The 23,575-nt window shown below is 45.2% G+C and overlaps 1 protein-coding gene across 3 annotated transcripts in view; it reads left to right on the forward strand.

Annotated features, from left to right (window-relative positions):
• LOC129821798 (rho guanine nucleotide exchange factor 12-like) overlaps positions 1–23,575 on the forward strand; it is a 74,112-nt gene that overhangs the window by 44,855 nt on the left and 5,682 nt on the right. For 2 of the 3 annotated variants that reach the window (XM_055879456.1, XM_055879457.1), the window contains exons 4-32: positions 666–722; positions 2,246–2,344; positions 3,437–3,486; positions 6,316–6,373; positions 6,620–6,816; positions 7,048–7,125; positions 7,954–8,073; positions 9,498–9,614; positions 9,871–10,008; positions 10,312–10,410; positions 10,690–10,800; positions 10,985–11,083; positions 11,829–11,871; positions 12,640–12,745; positions 12,984–13,121; positions 13,317–13,349; positions 14,327–14,441; positions 14,554–14,662; positions 14,996–15,214; positions 17,480–17,624; positions 17,767–17,799; positions 18,059–18,213; positions 19,892–20,038; positions 20,218–20,303; positions 21,048–21,173; positions 21,589–21,703; positions 22,598–22,698; positions 23,071–23,148; positions 23,438–23,513. In XM_055879456.1, coding sequence (XP_055735431.1) covers positions 666–722; positions 2,246–2,344; positions 3,437–3,486; positions 6,316–6,373; positions 6,620–6,816; positions 7,048–7,125; positions 7,954–8,073; positions 9,498–9,614; positions 9,871–10,008; positions 10,312–10,410; positions 10,690–10,800; positions 10,985–11,083; positions 11,829–11,871; positions 12,640–12,745; positions 12,984–13,121; positions 13,317–13,349; positions 14,327–14,441; positions 14,554–14,662; positions 14,996–15,214; positions 17,480–17,624; positions 17,767–17,799; positions 18,059–18,213; positions 19,892–20,038; positions 20,218–20,303; positions 21,048–21,173; positions 21,589–21,703; positions 22,598–22,698; positions 23,071–23,148; positions 23,438–23,513 — 3,048 coding nt within the window. The remainder of the gene's footprint in view (positions 1–665; positions 723–2,245; positions 2,345–3,436; positions 3,487–6,315; positions 6,374–6,619; positions 6,817–7,047; positions 7,126–7,953; positions 8,074–9,497; positions 9,615–9,870; positions 10,009–10,311; positions 10,411–10,689; positions 10,801–10,984; positions 11,084–11,828; positions 11,872–12,639; positions 12,746–12,983; positions 13,122–13,316; positions 13,350–14,326; positions 14,442–14,553; positions 14,663–14,995; positions 15,215–17,479; positions 17,625–17,766; positions 17,800–18,058; positions 18,214–19,891; positions 20,039–20,217; positions 20,304–21,047; positions 21,174–21,588; positions 21,704–22,597; positions 22,699–23,070; positions 23,149–23,437; positions 23,514–23,575) is intronic. The other variant, XM_055879458.1, reaches the window with a different exon arrangement.

Raw genomic sequence — 23,575 nt, forward strand, 5'->3', positions numbered from 1 at the left:
ATCATGTCATTTCAGATACGTGAGGGGTAACCTCATGATATCTCTCAATATTGGCCACCATTAATTGGAAACAAATATAAAATAAAAGTGAACTATACCTGACAAGTATGAGTGGTTTAGGTTCATTTCCCATCCTTTGTGGGCTCTGCCTGTCGAGCAGCAGAAGGGCACGTTTGCTGATGTACTGTTAGCTGATAATGTTTACTTTGCAAGCTACCGGTGGTAAGTAGACCTAATGCACTTTTCTCCAACCAATGTAGCCCTACCTAGCGAAATTAGATAACATCCCCTTTTCAACATTGTTTTTAAGAGTGTTTAGTCACGCTTGCTGCTGACAGACATAATAGGCTACATTGATTGATGGACCATGTCAAATTGGTCTACAAATTGGACTACACCTACAATTAAATTAAATTAAATTAAAACATGTAGGTGTAGTCAAACGTAATGTCTTAGCTACCTATTTAATTCATACTCAGACAGCTACACTCCTGACATTCCATCCCATTATTTATTAGCTAATGTTTTATTTAGATTTCTCTGTCACCATGTTTTCTCCTATAATTTTCTTTCTTTTTATTTCTCTTTTTTTTCTTTTTGCGCTGGTTGTTGTTCTGTTGGGTGTTGTGTTGCTCTGCCTGTCCGCCTGCATTCTGGTGGGCCAGACGTTCTGGTGCAGAAGAGTGGCTGTGTTCTAGTGGAGGGGAAGCCCGAGTCCTGTGGTAAGCTGCTCCTGGTTGGTGTCGCCAGCTGCCTGCCTCTGCTGGCTGTTTCTCTCTCTCTCGCTCTCGCTCACACTCTCTCACTCTGACCCCCTCTGCTCCTCCCGATTCAAACACCTCCCCCAGCCTGGAGCTCAAATCTCGCCTGACCCAGCCTCTCTTTTGTTTTGCACTCCCATCCGTGTCAGCTACACCCCCGACCAAACGTCCCACCCACACACCTCAGAGCACTGCCCTCCCGCTTGGGTGTATACACACACACACTGCATCGGATGCGTTGCCTTTGTCACAACCACAATAAAGCGAGGTTTAAGGGCCCGCTAGGAGGTTTTGATGTAAAGCACTCAGGTTTGTGGGGGTCATGTTGTTGTTTTATGAAGAAAAGTTTATGTATATCAGGACAAAGGTAGCATGATCATATGCCAGCAGACATGCATGCGGTTAGTCCATTGTGGCCAAACAGTGCGAGTGTGAGCTTCTAGACTGGAAGGGACTCTGCTACCAGAGTTGGGTCATGTTCAATTATCAGCCAGATTAGATGAGATTTTACCGATGTCTCTCGCTCCTTGGATGAAATTCAATCTCTGTGCAGAATCTATTGAAACAACCTCAATAACAAATGGAGATAAAAATAAAAAAAAAGAGCTTGGTAAACAGCATTTGATAGACTAGGAATGTGTTCATTGACCATCGGTAGAAGCCCTTACAATAATGCCTAGTTTAGCCCATACCTTCCACTTCAATCGAACGTCTGCTCCCTTCTGCACAGGGTTCCAGAGATTTGGTAGTCCGTGCGGATGGGAGCGGACTTCGATATTGCATGATTTTGTTTGAGCGGACCTCGCGGACGCAACAAAAGTGGAAGGTGTAGGACAAACTAAGACTTAAGTGTCATGACAGTGAATCAGAAGTTTGTGTGTTGTGTGGCGTCTGAATGTCATGAGCATGGCTCTCTCCTGCAAGCACTCAGCAGTTCCGCAGCCTGCCTGTTGGAAGAGCTCAAGGAGGGCACAGTACTAGTTCTCCACTCACTGACCCTCTCCAGCCCAGTCAATTACTAACTCATTGCCCTCCAAACACCTGTCTGCCCTCATCTCCCAGTACAAGAGGTCTAGGTGTGTGTGCGCATCAAGCATGCACGTGTTTATGTGTGTCCCTGCGTGTGCGTGCCCTTCTGTTTCAATGATTTTTGTGGTTTTGATTGCAGTGCCTTGACATCTCAACTCTCTACATCCACTGTTCTACTAACTCTCCACTCGCTAACAGAAGTGTGTACATTAGCCTACAGATTTCAAGAACTCTCTGCACTTATTTGACCCTAGCCTTTACAGTGACCAATGAGTGCAGTGGTAGTCTTAATTTGAGTCCTTCACCCTCGGTTCACAGTGTTGTTCTTTAGGCCTGCTACCTCTCCTTCACAGGACACCACTGGGTGTCTGGGTGCGCCTACCAAACTGGCCTGCGTCGAACTGAATCGGAGGCCCCTGTTTGTGACATCATTGTTCTCTCTCTGTCCTGCGAAGGGCTTGTCCAGCGATGTGTGATCATTCAGAAAGATGAGAATGGCTTTGGGCTGACGGTGAGCGGAGACAACCCAGTGTTTGTGCAGCTCGTCAAGGAAGGTAAGGTCGACCCCCCACACACACACACAATGGAAATAGCTGTCGTCTTTGCCTTCACTTACTTTTCATCCTCAATAGTCTCAGGGCCAAATCTTAGCATCAGACCATCAGCCAATTACTGGTAAAAAATAAAAAGTCTGGAACTAACCAGGAAGTTAGTTTGAGGCTCTGGTGTACTGCCATGTCATCTGTGTGAGAGATGGGAATTCTAGCAGGCCCTGAATCCAAGGCAGCTCTTGTCTTGTCCCTTATAGAGGCTGATGTGTGCGTAGTGAGCTGCACACATTAGGGACTAGTCTCAATGTAGAGCGGTGTCGAGAGAGAAGAGAAAAGGGAAAAGGTCGGGGTCTCAATGTGTGTGTATTCTTATGGATGTGCTTGGTCATGTTTCTCCCAGTTGAAGTTATGAAGGCTGTTGTCTATGCTGTGGATACAAGTGGTGTAGACTACTTTTCACTATCCCATACACAGCCCAAAGGTGTTAACATACAGTAATGCATTTATATACAAGTTTACGCTATATCACTCCTTTCGGTCACATTTCTGTTTCCCCACACTTTCAATGTTAAATTTAAGATGGATTTAAAATACCTGTATATTCTTTGCGACAGGGTGATATTACAGTTCCCCATATAACGCAGTAGCGTGACATGGTAGGAATCTCTGCCTAAGTTGCCTAAGCTCCAGACTGACGTGTACAAAGCCGCACTGGTGTTTTATGTTGTGACGGTACGGGCACTCAATTCTGTCTCGGTTGTCTCCTGACCCTATAATATTCCTCTGAATCCTATCCCATAATGAACCCTCTCTCTGGCTCCTAAAGCCCTATGTCTGGGGAGGAGCCGCCTAATGGGCTCCTTCAGCACCACACGACCACTGTGATGGTTAGGGGCCCGGAGTTCCTGCCGATTTAGGTCTGGAAAAACTCAGGCCCCAAGTTATGGTGTACGATGTACTTCGACATTACTTTTATAGCGCAAACAGTGGTATTGTAATGGGTATATTGGCCGTTGTTCATCTTATACACTGTTATTTTTCCCTCCTAAAGGGATGTTCTGTGTTTTCCTGACTCTCGTCCCCTCTGTTTCCTAGATGGCGCTGCGGAGCGTGCGGGTGTACAGACAGGTGACCGGATCATCAAGGTACACTAATCTATACAGTTGCGGCCAAATATATTTGCACCCTTGCACTTTTCTTAAATAACTCCTATTCTCAAATAAGTTTAAATTGAAAACAACTTTTGGTCTCTACACCTTGTTGGATTTTCAATGTTGTAGAACCAATTTTATTTTTGTTAACTTTGAGTTTGTAATTTTAATTTAGAAAATCAAGATAAATGGCATGGACAACACTATTGGCACCACAGAGCTAGTACTTGGTTGAACAGCCTTTGGCCAAAATAACTTCAATGAGCTAGCTGCGCCTTTCTACTGCAAGTTTTGCCCACTTTTCAGTATCAAACTGCTCCAATTCTTCAATGTTTGATGAGTACCCTCCACCAACTGCTGTTTCAGCTCTTGCCAAAGGTTATAGATGTGATTTAGATCTGGACTCTTCACTGGCTACTCCAGAATAGTCCAGTGTTTCTTCTTGATCCATTCCAGAGTGCTTTTGTGTTTGGGTTTTTTGTCCGGCTGGAAGACCCACAACCACGTTTGGACCACAGGGTTGAACATTGCACTCCAAAACACTTTGATAATCGGCTCATTTCATGACATAACAGGGTAGGATTTAAACGTTTTTTAAAAATAATAGGTTTTCAAAAGCTGCAATGCGTTTTCAGCCCAATGGGAGGGTATTTTTCCTGCTCCTCACTTAGAAATGTGCCATTTTCACATATGTTGACACTGTGCTGGAGATAATACAAATTTGGTAGAAAATTGGTGGAGTTGCCCTTTTTAAGTTAAAATTGGTTCTGGAATGTTGAAAATCCAATAACAAGATGTTATTGTTATTTGAGAAGAAATATAGGGAATTATTTAAGAAAGGTCCATGGGTGGCAATTGTGTGTGTGTGCGTATATATATATATATATATATATATACACTGCTCAAAAAAATAAAGGGAACACTTAAACAACACAATGTAACTCCAAGTCAATCACACTTCTGTGAAATCAAACTGTCCACTTAGGAAGCAACACTGATTGACAATAAATTTCACATGCTGTTGTGCAAATGGAATAGACAACAGGTGGAAATTATAGGCCATTGGCAAGACACCCCCAATAAAGGAGTGGTTCTGCAGGTGGTGACCACAGACCACTTCTCAGTTCTTATGCTTCCTGACTGATGTTTTGTTCACTTTTGAATGCTGGCGGTGCTTTCACTCTAGTGGTAGCATGAGACGGAGTCTACAACCCACACAAGTGGCTCAGGTAGTGCAGCTCATCCAGGATGGCACATCAATGCGAGCTGTGGCAAGAAGGTTTGCTGTGTCTGCCAGTGTAGTGTCCAGAGCATGGAGGCGCTACCAGGAGACAGGCCAGTACATCAGGAGACGTGGAGGAGGCCGTAGGAGGGCAACAACCCAGCAGCAGGACCGCTACCTCCGCCTTTGTGCAAGGAGGAGCTGGTGGAGCACTGCCAGAGCCCTGCAAAATGACCTCCAGCAGGCCATAAATGTGCATGTGTCTGCTCAAGCGGTCAGAAACAGACTCCATGAGGGTGGTATGAGGGCCCGACGTCCACAGGTGGGGGTTGTGCTTACAGCCCAACACCGTGGAGGATGTTTGGCATTTGCCAGAGAACACCAAGATTGGCAAATTCGCCATTGGCGCCATGTGCTCTTCACAGATGAAAGCAGGTTCACACTGAGCACATGTGACAGTCTGGAGACGCCGTGGAGAACGTTCTGCTGCCTGCAACATCCTCCAGCATGACCGGTTTGGTGGTGGGTCAGTCATGGTGTGGGGTGGCATTTCTTTGGGGGGCCGCACAGCCCTCCATGGGCTCGCCAGAGGTAGCCTGTCTGCCATTAGGTACCGAGATGAGATCCTCAGACCCCTTGTGAGACCAAATGCTGGTGCGGTTGGCCCTGGGTTCCTCCTAATGCAAGACAATGCTAGACCTCATGTGGCTGGAGTGTCAGCCGTTCCTGCAAGAGGAAGGCATTGATGCTATGGACTGGCCCGCCCGTGCCCCAAACCTGAATCCAATTAAGCACATCTGTGACATCATGTCTCGCTCCATCCACCAACGCCACGTTACACCACAGACTGTCCAGGAGTTGGCATCAGGAGCATGCCCAGGCGTTGTAGGGAGGTCAGGGAGGTCATACAGGCACGTGGAGGCCACACACACTACTGAGCCTCATTTTGACTTGTTTTAAGGACATTACATCAAAGTTGGATCAGCCTGTAGTGTGGTTTTCCACTTTAATTTTGAGTGTGACTCCAAATCCAGACCTCCATGGGTTGATAAATTTGATTTCCATTGATCATTTTGTGTGATTTTGTTGTCAGCATTTTCAACTATGTAAAGAAAAAAGTATTTAATAAGAATAGTTCATTCATTCAGATCTAGGATGTGTTATTTTAGTGTTCCCTTTATTTTTTTGAGCAGTGTATATATACCCCTTTCATAGTAGTTGCAGGGTCCTGTTCAGTTGGCACCAAACTGAAAATGTTTTGAAATAGAGAAATGAAAATTGGTGCTCTTATTGGATACGTTTCGTGCCTACTGATCATGACCCAGGTGCCTTGCCGCCATCCTTATAGTCTCCAGTCATAGCTTGTTTTGTGAACCGAGGCTTCTAGCCAAAACACCAGCTCCACGATGCCACCTGTTGGTTGGATTAGATCCCATCAAAAAACACAAAAATCTAAACATTGCTGTCACTGGGGTGTGTGCGAAGAGGGGTGGATGAATGAATTACTGAATTGACATTAGGCTGGACAGGAAATTAACTAATTTGATTTCCAAGCGGCGTTGAATGATTTTTCTCATTATGACTGTTTTACTTCATTCCAGGTGAACGGGACCCTAGTAACACATTCAAACCACGTGGAAGTAGTAAAGCTCATCAAATGTAAGCATTGTAAAGTTTTATTGTTCGTAATTGACACCGGAAGGTCATAGCCTGGTTCCTATTTGTGCTGTATTTCGAACTAATATTTTTGTCGTGGTTGTTCCGAAGACCATAGAAGTTGCTAATACAGCACAAACAGATCTGGTACCAGGCTAGGAAAGTCATGCAACGATAATCAGAATTTGGCCTAGTATTCTGAACACACCTTTTCTTGACCATACCTCCGTATCCGTCTTATTTCTTCAGCGGGCTCCTATGTGGCCCTCACAGTGTTGGGGCGACCCCCTGGGTTGCCCCAGATCCCCCTGTCGGAGAGCGAGGCTAAGCTGGGGTTCCCGGGGCCCCAGGCTGGGTCGTCCCCCGTCACCTCTCCAAACGCTCCTGGACAGCCAACGGGGGAGCGCCCATACAGCCCCCATGACCGCATCACCTCTCCTCTATGGGTATGGGCGCCTCCTCTCGCCTTTTACCGTCTTCTGAGATGCATTCCTCCTTTGTGCTTCTCCATGTCATCCCTCTTTGCCCGTCTGTCCTCAGTGTGTGTTTCCATAGTTTACGTTTGTCCGCTCACTGAAACTCTATTGTCCTCCCTTGCTACTTCACGTCATTTCTTCCACTGCGTGTTTGGTTCCATGTCCTGAACAAGCGCTGTGTTTCTCCTTCCCATTGTACAGGAAGAGAACAACAGCGTACACAGCCAAAAGGTGGACATCCTGCAGAAGATGTTGTCCAAGGAGCAACAAGATTTGCAGGTGAGTGTTCTATTTGGTGCAGGTGAAACCATCTCGGTTAGTATTTGGGCATATGCAAAATTCAGGGCATTCATGAAGCGTCTTAGAGTAGGAGTGCTGATCTAGTCTAAAGTAGGGTTGCTGATTTAGTCTAAAGTAGGATTGCTAATCTAGTCTAAAGTAGGAGTGTTGATCTAGTCTAAAGTAGGAGTGCTGATTTTAGTTCAACCTTTTAGATTATAATGACTAAGAATTCATGGAGACCTGATCCTAGATCACCACTCCTACCCGAGACGGTGAATATATACGGGTCCTAGTCTATGAATTGTTTTTCGGAGACTGCTCACTCTGGATTTATGAGTTCAAATACTGAGCGACTGTCAAGAAAAGCAATGTTTTGTATTTGGATGAGGTTACATTTTTAAGTATGTGAAGTCATGGTCTTTGTCCTAGAATTCTATTCTAGTAGGTTTTGAGACGTTCAGAACAACACTGGTGTGTGACTTGTGTTGATAAGAACAGGGCTTTTCCTGTGGTTTTGGACTAGAACAGTCACTCTAGCAGACAGCCACTCAGAAGAGAACCAGTCAACCCCACCACCTCCCCTCCAATAATTCTCTCCTGTGCTTCACAGAGCCATATTACACACTCCACTAAGCACACTTTACTGCTGCTACGTGTGTAAACACGACAGGGCCAGGACAGTATAGCCACAGCAAGTGTGTTGAGAAACACTTTTGAAAAGGAGTGCAAGTCTAAACCGTTCAAAGTCAAAAATACTTTTATGGACTTGGCTACTTTGGATTCCAATGTCTCTGCTGCTCTTCCTCCCTCTCTCCCTCCCTACAGGCAATGAAGGAGGAGTACAGCAGGAATCCGACGCCAAAACTACTGAAGGACATCCAGGAAGCCAAGAAGCACATTCCACAGCTGCAGGGGCAGCTCAGTAAGGCCACTGGAGGAGCACAGGTAACTTGCACCCCCCTCCCTGAATAAAAAAAAAACAAACATATTGTACAGTGCATTCGGAAATTATTCAGACCCCTTCCCCTTTTTCACATTTTGTTACGTTACAGCCTTATTCTAAAATGGATTAAATAAAAACATTTTCTTAACAATCTACACACAATACCCCATAATGACAAAGCAAAAACGGGTATAAAACATTAAAAAAACTAAATGCCTTATGTACATAAGTATTCAGACCTTTTGCTCATCCTTGAGATCTTTCTACAACTTGATTGGAGTCCACATGTGGTAAATTCAATTGATTTGGACATGATTTGGAAAGGCACACACCTGTCTATATAAGGTCTCACGGTTGATCGTGCATGTCAGAGCGAAACACATGCCATGAGGTCGAAGGAATTGTCTGTAGAGCTCCGTGACAGGATTGTGTCGAGGCACAGATCTGGGGAAGGGTACCAAGCATTGAAGGTCCCCAAGAACACAGTGGCCTCCATTCTTAAATGGAAGAAGTTTGAAACCACCAAGACTCTTCCTAGAGCCTGCAGTCTGGCCAAACTGAGCAATCAGTGGAGAAGGGCCTTGGTCCGGGAGGTGATCAATAACCTGATAGTCACTCTGACAAAGCTCCAGAGTTCCTCTATGGAAATGGGAGAACCGTCCAGAAGGATAACCGTGTCTACAACACTCCACCGATCAGACCTTTATGGTACAGTGGCCAGACGGAAGCCACTCCTCAGTAAAAGGCACATGACAGCCTGCTTGGAGTTTGCCAAAAGGCACGTAAAGGACTTTGACCATGATAAACTGATAACTCTTTGGCCTGAATGCTAAGCGTCACGTCTGGAGGAAACTTGGCACCATCTCTACAGTGAAGAATGGTGGTGGCAGCATCATGCTGTGGGGATGTTTTTCAGCGGCAGGGACTGGGAGACTAGTCAGGATTGAGGGAAAGATGAACAGAGCAAAGTACAGAGAGATCCTTAATGAAAACCTGCTCCAGAGCGCTCACGACCTCAGACGGAGGTGAAGGTTAACCTTCCAACAGGACAACGATCCTAAGCACACAACCAAGACAGCGCAGGAGTAGCTTCTGGCTATTGTAATATGTAGTATTAATAGCTAGTGTGAGAATCTGTGGTTTTCTGTGAGTGCCATAATCAGTCCAATGAGTTTTCCCTGACTATGTAACCTTACCAGGACAATCTTTTGGCCTGAGTTTTAGCCTGGCCCTAAGCAATGATATTTATAGGTAGTTTATCTGTACATGTTCTGCTCCATTTCTATAGACTGTGTGTGTTGAAATCATGACAATATAGATGTATGCTCAATGCTTACAGTCAGACAAAATACTTGTTTGTTTTCGCTTTCAATTATGGGGAATATTTATATTTTCTGCGTGTGACTGACTGTGATTTAATTCTAAGGATGCCCTGCAATTGGGTGACGGAGATGACGGTAGCATGGTGGACATGGACCACACACCTTCCTCCAAGGGGGACAGTAGCAATGACCTCTCGTGGAGCAGCAGTACCATGTCCCCTGTAAGTGTTCCTTTCAGTTTTGCACCTAGCAGACAGTACACTACAACCCACACCCGCAGCCCACTGCTGTGTCCCAAACCCGGGTTCTGTTCAAGAGGACATGCAACCAATAAAGAAAACAAGTGTTTGTTATTGGACAGGTCCAGATAATCCCTCCCTGTTTCAGTCGAGTTTCTTCCATTTGGTTCCTAATGAACACCACCCAGGTCTAGCTAGATGAATGTTTGATAGCTTACCAAATGTTCTCCATTTGCAGGTTCTCCGCAGTTTTGCACCTGCCTCCCCAGAGAGCCTGTGCCAAAGAGACATGTTGTCCTACCACAGCCCAAAGAGCACACCCCGAGACAGCTTCAACTCCTGCCACTCCCCCGACCCAGAAGACACTCCAGACCTGGTGAGATCGAGACCTGGCTCATGTGCATTAGGGCATGCAACTGAAAACATTTAAATGTTTTGCAACGTAAAACCAAAATGAGCATTTCTAATTGGACAAGTCCAGGTAGTCCCTCCCTGTTTCAGTCAATTTTCTTCCATTTGGTGTCTAATGAACATGACCCATGCCCTGTAGATGTGGAGCCAACTTCATTAAACACTCCTTTGATGGTATATGAGGTTGTTAGCTACTTCAGAGAACGGAGCAGTCAACGCTCAATGAGTGAGAGATATAAGAGCTGTGCTCCTCTCCCCATCCCTCCAGGACTCGCTGTCCCCCTCTGCTGTTATCAGCCCTTCCTCACGCTTCGTCTCCCAGATCATCGGAGCTGAGGACGACTGCTTTGACTCTGATCAAGAACAGGTAGGCCCGAAATACATCCAAAATAAGGGGGAAAATATAACTTCTTTGCATTTTGAAAATTAAGATTGTATGCTCCGATTATGGCCTATTGACCCAAATGTTTGTTTTTAACATTCATTACAAACACTGAAGCATACCAGGGTGCTGAAGTTCTTTTGTCCAGATTTCTCTCCCCCTAAAAGGGTGAAAGACTGACAAGCCTCGCTGCGGATTTTCTAACAAGGTCAAGCTAGCTCGTAACACACACACTCTGACACACACACACACTGTGTGTATCAGGTCAATGGCCAGTGCAGCTGTTTCCAGAGCATGGAGCTGCTCAAGTCCAGACCTGCCCACCTGGCAGCGTTCCTGCATCACGTCGTCTCGCAGTTTGACCCTGCACCGCTGGTAAGAGTCCCTACACACACGCACACACGCTCACCTGACCATGTTTGTGTTGTGACCAGTTACAGACAACAATAGAAGTTTATAAAAAATACAGGGATGTCAGTGCAGTGCTGACACAAAGACATGTTGGTGTAGAACGTGTTTGTGTCACCTCTCATTGATCATGTGAAATGTTTCTATTCAGCTCTGCTACCTCTTCGCTGACCTGTGCAAGCAAACTAACTCCAAAGAAACCAGACGAGTGTTCATGGACTTCCACAACTTCTTCATCGACCGGGGAGCTGTGAGTTGAGTTGAACTAGCCTACATCTGGGCCCACATTCACCAAGAGTCTCAGAGTAGGAGTGCTGATCTAAGATCATGTAACCCCTGTCCATATACTCATATTTAGTATGCTCTAAAAGGATAAATTGATCCTATTCGGAGACTCTTTATGAATAAGGGCCCTGTAGTCTCAAGTGGCTTTCATCCACAGTCACTACATGATCCCAGCTAGCTTTTATCCAAACTGCAGGCCCAAGCCAGCACAGACTTGCACTGTTGTTATGAAACAAACCCCACAGCGCTGTGGCAGAAGTCATGGTCTCCCCCACATCAGTTGTGATTAAACACCTACATCCCCTGACAGTGTTGGTATGATATGCAACACTAGTGTTACTATACAGCAGTGTGTTTGTTTGATTGGTTTATTCTGTCAGGAGTCCCCTCTCCCTGCAGTAATACATTTCTCCTCAGCTGGAGCCGTCATTTCTCTCACCCACTGTTCTGTTGACTCCCAATGCAATATATTGTAGTGCCTAAGACCAATAAGACCGCAGTACTTGAGGGACCCAGAGATTTTCTTCTGTAGTTTGTTTTCTCATACACTACTAACACACACACGGCATACATTTAGGACTTCTTCTGCACTTGTCATTTTACTCTTTTTGTTAAATGTCAAGTATTTTTACTCTGGTGTTTCTGTTAGCCACATATAAACAAGTCTGGCTTTGTCAATGCCCATCTAAATGTGTTTTATTTTCATACAGAATTTAAAAGTAGCTGTTCCCGAGTCCATCTCCCTTGACCTTGGTGAGTATTTGTGACTTTGCTTTCATTTCCATTAGTTTCCCTGGCTGACAAATCCATGCCAAGTCACATCTGGGTATATTGAGGAATGACCATTGTTATCTAATGGAATGCTAAATAGAGCCAACTCAAGTTTCCTTACTTCAACGGTGTACTTAGCAGCATTATCACAAAGCCTCAAAGTGTGTGGTTGGTTGTTTCACCAATCCAACAAATAAAATAAAAATTGTCAGACTCCAGTCACCCAAGTCATAGACTGTTCTCTCTGATACCGCGTGGCAAGCGGTACCGGAGCACCAAGTCTAGGACCAAAAGGCTCCATAACAGCTTCTACTCCCAAGCCATAAGACTACTGAACAACTAATCAAATGACCACCCAGACTATTTACATTGCTGCTACTCGCTGTTTATTATTTATGCATAGTCACTTTACAAATGACCTTGACTAACATGTACCCCACACATTGACTCGGTATCGGTACACCCTGCATATAGCCTCGTTATTATTATGTACATTTCTTGTTACTTTTTGATTGATTCGATTTTTACTTTATTTTTTTTAGTAAATATTTGATTAACTCTATTTCTTGAACTGCATTGTTGGTTAAGGGCTTGTAAGTAAGCGTTTCATGGTATTCGTACCATGTGACAAATATAATATGATTTGATTTAATACTACTGTCCCACATCAGTTGTTGAGAAATCAACGCTTAAGCTGTATTTTTGTGTCAACCTACTTCCTATCTGTGTTGTTGTGCGGTGGCCGTGCAGACCGACGGAGGACGGAGCTGATCCCTGAGGAGCTGAACCGACAGTTAGTCCAGATGATGCAGGACACCCTGCTCCCTGACATCCAGAGGAACCTGGAGGACTTCAGGTCAGTCACCTTGCTCGTGCTCTTCCAAAATGGCTGCCTTTCCCATTGGTGCCTCTGTGTTAGTCATATGTGAAGATAGATGCAAGTGAGTCTTACTTGTAAACAGTGTAACTGTTTGTCTTTATAAACTTGACGTCATTATAATCCTGTTTATAAGTATGCGATAAGTTGATGTAAGCATGTTATAAGTAAACCTACTGTAAGTGGGATCTGACAACGTGGTTTGTGGGGTGTGCAGGCAGAAGCGCAGTATGGGCCTAACCCTGGCGGAGGGGGAACTGGCCCGGCTGGACACGGAGCGCGTCAGAGACCGGGTAGCACTGGAGAGAGAACGCTCCTGTGCTGAAAACATCATCACCAAGATAGAGGATGTCCTGTAAGTAGCAACACTCACAGCGTTTAACATTGAGTTGTACTTGCTGACCCATTTGAATTGAGGCTGATAATATATTGATTGGAAGTCTACTACTTCTGTCTAATTGTTTGAGCTTCTGTTTGTACTCTCTGACATGTTAAAATCCTTTTCTGTGGTATATCATTTGTTCTAATGGAATTTTTTGACATATTTTAGGTTGACAACCCAATCTACAGAGGAGGAGAAATGGTGAGGGGATTCTCTTTTTGTTTATCCATTGGAAAGAACAGATATGAGGCCTACATATTTCACACTATCCATTGATTTTAGTCCGTGTGATGTTTGGGGAGTGTCAATGTAAGACTTTATGGTCACAGGCTGACTGGAGGACCGTGATCGTGTTCAGTAGGGCACAACGTAGCAAAACATTTTGCAGGCAGAAAAAAAAACTGTAATTGGACAAATTCATGTAGAACCTCCTTGTCCCACTGAACACAACCGATACTTACTTGTGGCTGTGAACACACAACATACTCAGTGCTCAATGTGGAGTGTTTTTTGTGTTTTTTTACTGCACACCCACACAACACTCCATCCTCTAAAGCTAGAGTTGGGAGCACAGACTGTTGAGCTTTTGGAAGGATGTGGTGAAGTGCACTGTACTCCTTGAGGGGTTTAAGACACTTTGGGACCTTGCAGACTCTTGGCCTTTCTAACCACTGTCTGTGTCATTTCTACTCAATGTCACACTGGAGACAAACCACCTAGTTTCAGTTCACTGCACAGAAAGAGGACAAGAACATCATAATAGATGATTTTGAGGTTGAGCAGTTAACATTATAACAGAAGTCACGTTGTATATGTGGAGTATCTCTTTACCAGGGGGCAATCTAGCTACATGAGCTCTTGGCCAACCTCCTTTAATAACAAATGACATTTCTCTAGTTCGTTTAGATTCATAAGGGACTATTTCCAACGTTGTGCAACGACCTTATTTCAAATGCCATATGGTCCCGGCATATCCCAAATGATTAATGAATGGACACGACATCTTGCCCGCCGCCGTCACTCGTTTTCACAGCATATGGTCAAAGCCACGCTAAAGACACGTCAACATGTAGTTCACCTCAACTTCATCCCAATCTGTTCCATTGATAGAAAACCGAGAATATGGCAATTGAGCCTGGGTCTCTAAATCCGGAATCCTCATTGGTCTGTTGTTGCAGCACTACTATGCAGTATGTCATCCTCGCGTACATGAAGCACCTTGGAGTGAAAGTCAAAGAGCCACGGGGCCTAGAGTCCAAAAGGGTCCGCCTTAACTTCCTCCCCAAGATCAAGGTATGAGCCTACCCTTACACTGAACCCTCCGCTAACCTAGCTCAGTTTATTAACCGTCACCCCCTGCTATATCTCTCTTACTGACTGATCATGTGATGTCTGTGATCAACAGAAGAGCGTCAAGACCGAGAAGGAGGGAGGGGAGGAGAAGGTAAAACGAACCAGGTTTCCCAGCATCCTCGGGCCTCAGCGCCGGCCCAGCCGCGTCGACCCCACGTCCAGTGAGTCTGTCTGCGTTATAAACAACACTTGGGTTTCATATAGTCATTTAAGATAAACAACAGTGACCAACACTAGTATACTATAGGTCTCCCAATTTACTGAACCCCTGGTGAGGCATTTGTATTGGTAGATGGTTATCATCACCCACATATCACCCACATTCAAAACAAATCATTGTGTTACTATGGAAAAAAGGAGGAGCAGCAGAGAAGTAAACAGATCCTATAGTATTGACTCCTGCTATACGTCTGTGTCTGTGTCTGTCTGTCTGTATGTGTGCTTTCTGCCTGTCTCTCTGACTGATTGTCTGCCTGTCTTGTCTGTGTGAGCAGTCGGCAAGGCCATGGACCTCAACAAGCCGCGGCCCCAGAAGCAGCTGTCCCAGCCCTGCCTGGGGGCCGTGGAGCACCTGGAGGCGGGTCGCCTAACGGCCAGTCAATCCAGCGAGGGCTCAGAGCTCACACATTCCTCCAATACCAACGCCACCTCGCCAACCAACAGCACCACCAACAGCCACGCCTCTGACGGAGGCAGCAGAGACTCTGAGTTTGGTGCGGCCCTGAACTACCACATACTGTACAAGACTCTAGCTAGCACCTACTAAACTCTCTAGCTAGCACAATTCCCACATACTGAATTCTAAACCAAGTACCCTAGTCTCTAGACCACATACTATATCAAGCGCAAGCAACGCGAGACCAATTACGCTCCCCATAGTGTTTGAGGAGTACGGTTTGTCTGCGGCGCTCTCTAAATTCCTGAATCCCGACATCTCTAACTTTGTATTTGGTTTTATGTCCTAATTGTTAGCTGTCAATATTACCTATTATTTTTGGGTCATTGTAGCTGTAGTAGAGCTGGGCGATACAGTGCATTTGGAAAGTATTCAGACCCCTTCCCTTTTTTCAAATGTTACATTACTGCCTTATTCTAAAATGGATTCAATACGTTTTTTCTTCCATCTACCCACAGTACTCCATATTGACAAAGCAAAAACTGTTTTTTTAGAAATGTTTGCAAATGTATTACAAATAAAAAAACAAATACCTTATTTACATAACCATTCAGACCCTTTGCTATGAGACTGGAAATTCCGCTCAGGTGCATCCTGTTTCCATTGATCATCCTTGAGATGTTTCTTCAGCTTGATTGGAGTCTGTGGTAAATTCAATTGATTGGACATGATTTGGAAAGGCACACACCTGTCTATATAAGGTCCCACAGTTGACAGTGCATGTCAGCGCGAAAACCAAGCCATGAGGTCTAAGAAATTGTCCGTGGAGCTCCGAGGCAGGATTGTGTCAGCACAGATCTGGGGAAGTGTACCAACAAACGTCTGCAGAATTGAAGGTCCCCAAGAACACGGTGGCCTCCATCATTCTTAAATGAAAGACGTTTGGAACCACCAATACTCTTCCCAGAGCTGGCCGCCCGACCAAACTGAGCAATCTGGGGAGAAGGGCCTTGGTCAGGGAGGTGACCAAGAACCCGATGGTCACTCTGACAGAGCTCTAGAGTTCCTCTGTGGAGATGGGAGAACCTTCTAGAAGGACAACCAACTCTGCAGCACTCCACAATCAGGCCTTTATGGTAAAATGGCCAGACGCAAGCCACTCTTTGGCCTGAATGCCAAGCGTCACGTCTGGAGGAAACCTGGCACCATCCCTACAGTGAAACATGGTGGTGGCAGCATCATGTTGTGGGGATGTTTTTCAGCAGCAGGGACTGGGAGACTTGTCAGGATCGAAGGAAAGATGAACGCAGCAAAGTACAGAGACAACCTTGATGAAAACCTGCTCCAGAGCAGGAAAGAGGGTTCACCTTCCAACAGGACAACGACCCTAAGCACACAGCCAAGACAACGCAGGAGTGGTTTCGGGACAAGTCTCTGAATGTCCTTGAGTGGCCCAGCCAAAGCATGGACTTGAACCCAATCGGACATCTCTGGAGAAACCAGAAAATAGCTGTGCATCGAAAACTCCCCATCCAACCTGAAAGAGCTTGAGAGGATCTGCAGAGAAGAATGGGATAAACTCCCCAAAATGCAGGTGTGCCAAGCTTGTTGCGTCATACCCAAGAAGACTCAAGGCTGTAATCACTGATGTAAATGTGATATTTCCGGGTTTTTTCTTTGTAATAAATGTATAAAACCTGTTTTTGCTTTGTCATTATGGGGTATTGTGTGTAGATTGATGAGGGGGAAAAGATTAAATAATACATTTTAGAATAAGGATAAAGAATAAAGTCAAGGGGTCTGAATTTTTTCCCGAATGCACTGTATGTACCAAAATGGAGTGCTCGGCTCCACAGCGCATCAAAACTATACTGCACTACAGCCTACTCCGGTTGTAAAGTGGTGCCATGAACTGAATATTAAGAGAAATACATCATATATTCACAGGAAGTTATGACTCTCCTCTGTAACTAGAACAGTAGTTGCTTTGAAAACTGTCTTTTCCCCGCAATAGCAATTTGGCGCAACGGTCATATTCTTGTGTTTCTCAGAATGCATCTCTACATTCTCCATGTGCTGCCTGTCCCAGCGAAACGGGGACAGGCAGGTGCTTTCATATCAGGAGTCAACATAATGCATTGGCTATTACTGTCGACCAAATAATGGTTTTAGAACAATCTTCAGAAACGTTGTGTAGCAAAATCACTGAAAATTACAGCTAAATGTTTCAATAAGAGGTTGGCAATTTTCGGTTTATCGTCCCGGCTCTAAGCTGTAGTAATGGTCTTCCCACCTGGCCTGATGGTTGTACAATGTAACTGATCTCTCTGTCTCTCGCTCTCTCTGTCTCTCTCCTCCTCAGTTCTGACCCCTAACTCTGCCTTCCTCAAACTGAGCGAGGGTCTTGGAGACCTGGACAGTCTACAGTACACTCCAAACACACACTTTGACTACAGCCTGAGCCCATACAGCCTGGACCAGCTGCAGGAGGAGGACAGGGAGAGCAGGTAAGATGGACCCCAAGCAGACGAAAGCCCCTATTGTGCACAGTTGTTTAAGTAGTTGTTTCATGCAGGCGGAGAACATCTTGATGAGTATGTGAAGCGTTGTCATTCAGGCCTCGTAGTTAATAGTATCCTCTTGTTACAGAATCCTTGAAGGAACACCCAAGTCTATCAGAAGGTGAGTGTTTTCTTTTTGACCTGACCTACTGCTATTTCTGATAAAGACAATGGTCAGATAGTTTTTAGTTGGTCTCCTAAACCTCTTTGGTCAAAATGTGGACTACCTTTTATCAAAAGTGATGTAGGCTATGGTTAGAAACCGTATGAGTTTTTAGATATTTCCCAACAGCTTCTGTTATATTTCGTGACTGCATTTATCTTAGTCAGTGTGTTTTAAGGTTGTAACCAGTGTCTAACTGCTGCTGCCTATCTCCCAGGTTGGATGGCCTTGTTTCTACGGAGGTGCAGAGTGAAGACGACCAAGGAGGCACGGACTCTGAGCACGACCCCCTCAACTGGCAGCAGCTGGTGGGACGTGAGGTCCTGGCTGGACTCAGGGCCCACGAGATCAAGAGACAGGAAGTCATTAACGGTAACTTCCTGTTCGAACTACAACCCAGTCACCGTAATAGAAATAACTAGGACCCATGTAACCTGACCAGGAAAAACTCTGGGCCCTAGTGATTTGGCTTTGCATGATTAGGAAAAACCCATGGCCCTGTATGTCTGTGTTTTTAGTTATTCATTTTTTTAGTAGGCAGTTTATTGTTCAAAAGGAATAATTACTGTGTTGACCCCTTACACTAGTGGGAATTGGCCTGTATGGATAGGGATACATTGAAACGTTTCTTACAGAAGAAATATGGAAAGCATATGCTGGTATGCATGGTAGCAGTCAAAAGGGAGCCGTTTGGAGATCATGAAAACATTATTAGACTGAAGCTGAGGATAAAACCGATAATCTGACACAAGACTGAATCCAAACGTTACACTGTTGCTTTTATGTGAATTTTATATTTACTGTACTTTTCGCCGCATTTGTTGATAACAAAATCTGAAAATAATCTGGATACAGTCAGTGACAAGAATATTCATGGTAAATTTGGGGTAGGTTCAACATAAGACAACAAAAAAATGACATGGGTTTAAGTGAGAGGTCTAACTGGTGTCTCCAAGTTGCTACACACCTCTCCAAAGTGTGAACAGGTCCTATGTAATTTCAACTCAATGAATAGTCTTCAACTTTAAGGTGCCATTTTGAGCGTTCCTAGATGTGCCGTTGAGGAACTACAGCAAGCAGACGTGTAGTTGTTTTGTTTGGAACACAGCCCTGCATCCCCGCCTTCACACAATTACTGTTGTTGTTTACTCATTCCAGAAACGGTCCATTATAAATCACAGTCGGGTCGGCATCATTTGAAAGCATGTTGTATTGTCAACATGGTTAGCTAAATTACAATCTTACGGTGTTAGGCTTTCACAAGTCAATTCAGAGATGCAGATTGTCATTTTGGTGCGCATAGAATAGAGTGCATTCAATTAAGTCTGAGGAAATCCACCAGAAATATTCATTTATGACGCCATGTCATCTTGTAACTGTACATCAAGCGTAGTGATCATAAACGTTGGCGCTGTATATTAAATTAGTTTTATGATATGGAAATATGAAGTGCCCAGTTGGACTAACGGGTGCTTGGCTTGCTTGTATGACATCAAAGTGGTATTTATTATAATCCTCAACGTCTCATCTTTCAAAATATACATCGAGCCCTCTTTATTTACGGTATTTCCCTCACTCCGACAACAAAACATGTTTCCAAAGTATCGGGAGGGATGGGAGCAACTTCTTGTCGCTGTTGTGTTCAAGTTCAGAACCGCTGTCAGTAAAAAAAACTGCGCTGTGAAGCGGAGACCTTGAGCTCTGACGTCATGTTACTGTATAGCCACCGCGTTCCCATTTAGGAGCTTATCAGTGTCCAAATCTGCTATTTTTACCCGTATATAGGTATGAGTGTAAAGAGTTAAAAGTACAATTTACAGACATACACTAACAGTGTAGGGTGTGGTAACCACTGCAAACTCAATCAAACAACTTTATTAATTTGTCACTTTTACAAATGCATCTTTCCTAGTAGGAACCTGGGTCAAAACCCCCGAAGAACAAGCTGAAGTAACCGTTTTCGTTATCACTGTTTATCGCTTATTTATGGTTGCCTAATGTAGTCATTCAGTCTACAATAGTGATGAGCGCTGTCGGTCTGTGTCTACAGAGCTGTTCTACACTGAGAGGGCCCACCTGCGGATGCTCAAAGTGCTGGACAACATCTTCTACCAGAAGCTCACCAGAGAGGCCATACTGCCTCCTGCCGACATCAAGAACATCTTCACCAACCTGGGGGACATTGTTCAACTGCATGGTACTTGCACGCGTGGACATAAGCAAACACACACACACAAACAGGAATGTACATGCACAACCACAAACATGTACACTTTCCCACTTTGATATGACATGCACCCCCCCCACACACACACACACACACACTCACAGACACAATGTCAGGATGACCCTCTTACATTCCCTTTCATTTTTCAGTTTTGATATCTGAGCAAATGGCAGCAATCCGGAAAAGGAGCGAGACGTCCGTAATCGACCAAATAGGAGACGACTTGCTGTCCTGGGTGAGTACATCTCTTTTCTTTTTCTTTTGAAGCCTTTTCCCCCGACGGAATATGAATCATGTAATAATTGTGTTGCTGGAGAGAAGTCTTTCTCTCTCACGAACCACGAAAGCTGTGCCCGTTGCCTGAAATTACTTTTTACTGCGGAATAAACATCCACTTTGTTTCATGGGATTGCTTATCTTTTTAATTGCCAATGAACTGGAGGGTGAAGATGGTCGATGTGTTTTGCAGAATGGAAGTAAAATCGTTAACCGATAGTGTGGCACAGATGGACTGGCGGAACCCATCCACCAACCTGGTCCCAGATCTACACGTGCTTTAGCAAAAACCCCTCTGTCTATACATGTTTAATAACAATTCTTTGGATTTCTAAAGCGCTTTTCCAAATGCTCAAAGTGCTTCAATAGAAAGGGGAAACTCGCCTTATCCACCGCCAGTGTGAAACACCCGCTCAGGCGGTGCACGGCAGCCAGTTGTGCCAGAACGCTCACCACACATCAGCTATCACGGGCGGAGACAACCATGAGAACCAACATAAAGCTATGACAGACTCATGACAGCAATGATAGTCAGATGGAATTGGCTAAAGCATGTAGAGGCAGATTTAGAACCCCCCCCTCTCCTCATCGATCTGGCACTGTGACACCGCACACACGCAAGGACCACGGGCTTGGCTTGGCGGCAGGGAGTTGCCATGGCGACTGACCCCGATTCGCCTGGCTCGTCTGTGTTGTTTTCCAGTTCAGCGGGGGCGAGGAGGAGAAGATCAAGCAGGCGGTGGGCACGTTCTGCAGCAACCAGCCCTTCGCTCTGGAGCTCATCAAGAGCAGGCAGAAGAAGGACTCGCGCTTCACCTCCTTCATGCAGGTAAGTGGAGGAATGCGGGAGAGAAGAGGAGGAGATAAGGACTGGGGGGAGGGCAGCGCAGGTACTGGAGTGCACACACGGGGCTATTGGGCACTGCCTGTTTCTTGAGGTCAGGTATGTAATCAACTTCTGCAGATTGTACAGTACAATGTATATGACAGGGAATGGGATGTATGAGGGAAGCTTGTGTAGTTCAATGGTAGCATTTGAAAATTATTTGTTCAAATCCATTTTAAGTCAATTTAAACGTTAAAGAAAGTTGTAGAAACTAACCATTCAAGATGTAGCTCTGTCAAAGCCACAGTCAATGGTGGGCGAAGTATATACATGAGCGAGACGGATACATCGTGCCTGTGTTGTTGCTCTTTTCACCATTCCTGTGGCCTTCTTACCTAACTTCACTGTGCGTTTGCAGGAGGCTGAGAGTAACCGACTGTGTCGAAGACTCCAACTGAAGGACATCATTCCTGTGGAGATGCAGAGGCTCACCAAGTACCCTCTTCTACTGGAGAACATCGCCAAGTACACAGGTAGGCCACACACACTCCTATACCTCGTCCACTCTACTAAGCCAAGCTGCACTGTACTGGGCTGACTACACACCCACCATAGTTGCTGGAACCGTGCTAGTACAAGAATGTGAAAATACATACAAATACATTTATTTAACGAGGCAAGTCAGTTAAGAACAAATTCTTATTTTACAATGAAGGCCTACCGCGGCCAAACCCTCCCCTAACCCGGACGACACTGGGCCCCCATGCGCCGCCCTATGAGCCAGCACAGTACGGGTTGGTTGTGTATGGTTGTGAATGGTATGGTAATGTCAAAAGGGTACTAGACTCTGACAATGAGGTGATGGCACTGGGCTTGAAGCGGACTAGGCCATCACAGTGATGCAGGGCAGCGCGCTTACATCAGCGTTAATGATAGCCGTGTCCTTCCACTGTGGTGCTCCAGTGACCACCCTTTCTTTCGCTCTGTGTGTGCCTGTGTGTGTCAGTGTGCCTGTGTGTGTCAGTGCGCCTGTGTGTGTATGCGCGCCTGTGTGTGTTAGGAGCTGCCAGCCCGGCTCAAATTAAATCTGTGCTCTCGGTTAAACTGAGATAATTATTTTGGCATTTTCCAAAGTCGGTAATGCACATTTTGGGAGATGTTCTCGCATTATTTGGGTCCCATCATTTTAAATCTTGGCTCTGGTTTAGTTCTCCCTCGCGGAAATATAATGCACTAAACATAAAGTAGAACCAGCTGTTAAGGAATGTTAATGACCTCTACTCGGTCTTCATTTCCGAATATGATCGGCTGCTAATGGGTGCAGGAAAATATCCATTTGCTGGGCAGTACCCCACAGAGGTGTTTTTTTTTTCAGTTTTTCTCCACAGAATCTTCATCACCCTTTCTCTCTTGTAATTTCATTTCAGATGACACCGTGGAGAAAGACAAGGTAAAGAAGGCAGGCGACTGCTGCAGGAAGATTCTCAACCACGTCAACCAAGCGGTGAAGGAGTCTGAAAACAAACAAGTAGGTGTGATTTAGCGTCATCTGGGAACGGCGGGTACGGAAGCACAGCCTATCCCCTCGGTCTCCCACATCTCCCCTGTCTCATTTCACCCCTGTTCTGCCTAGAAGGCTTCTCAGCCACTCTGAAATCTGTCCTCCCACTGTTCCTCTTAGAGCCAGCAGAGATGATGGCAGGTGATTTATTGCAGAGAGAATATGGGGTTTGTGTCTCTTGGTTAGTCTAATACTGCCTGTAGCAGCAGAGCATCCAGCTTACGGCTGTTTTTCTGTGTGCCTGTCTTTCTTTCTCTCTCTTGTTCGCTTTCTTTTTCTCTTTCGCTCTCTCTTTTGCCCACTTTTTCTCTCTCTCTCTCTCTCTCTTTCTTTCCACAGAGGCTGGAGGACTACCAGAGGCGGCTAGACCTCTCGTCTCTGAAGCAGACGGAGAACCCCATGATTACAGAGCTCAAGGTGAGGCGATCTATAAAGCATTTATAGCTTATTAGTCTGCAGGCTACCCACAATTGACTTGAAGCAACATTTTTGCTTCAGTTTCTGCGAGGGAACCACTGCAGTTATTAAAGGGGAAATGTTTTTGTTTAAATGTCAGCTGGTAGTGCTTGAAATTGGACTAGGTCATGCAGCTCCATTCTTTGGCGTGGAAGAGTACCTGTTTCCAAAGTGAAAGCTAATGGGGATCTGACTAAAAAAAATAAACCCAGCTAATCTGACCTTTGACCTTAACTCCCTCCACACTCAGAACCTGGACCTGACCAAGAAGAAGATGGTCCACGAGGGACCACTGTCATGGAAGGTCAACAAGGACAAGACTATTGGTACGCTTACGACTTCATCAGGCGTTTATGTGGATAAGTAGGGCCAGGAGGATTTTCCTGAC

This window comes from Salvelinus fontinalis, chromosome 24 (genome assembly GCF_029448725.1).
Source record: "Salvelinus fontinalis isolate EN_2023a chromosome 24, ASM2944872v1, whole genome shotgun sequence".
Classification (NCBI taxonomy): domain Eukaryota; kingdom Metazoa; phylum Chordata; class Actinopteri; order Salmoniformes; family Salmonidae; genus Salvelinus; species Salvelinus fontinalis.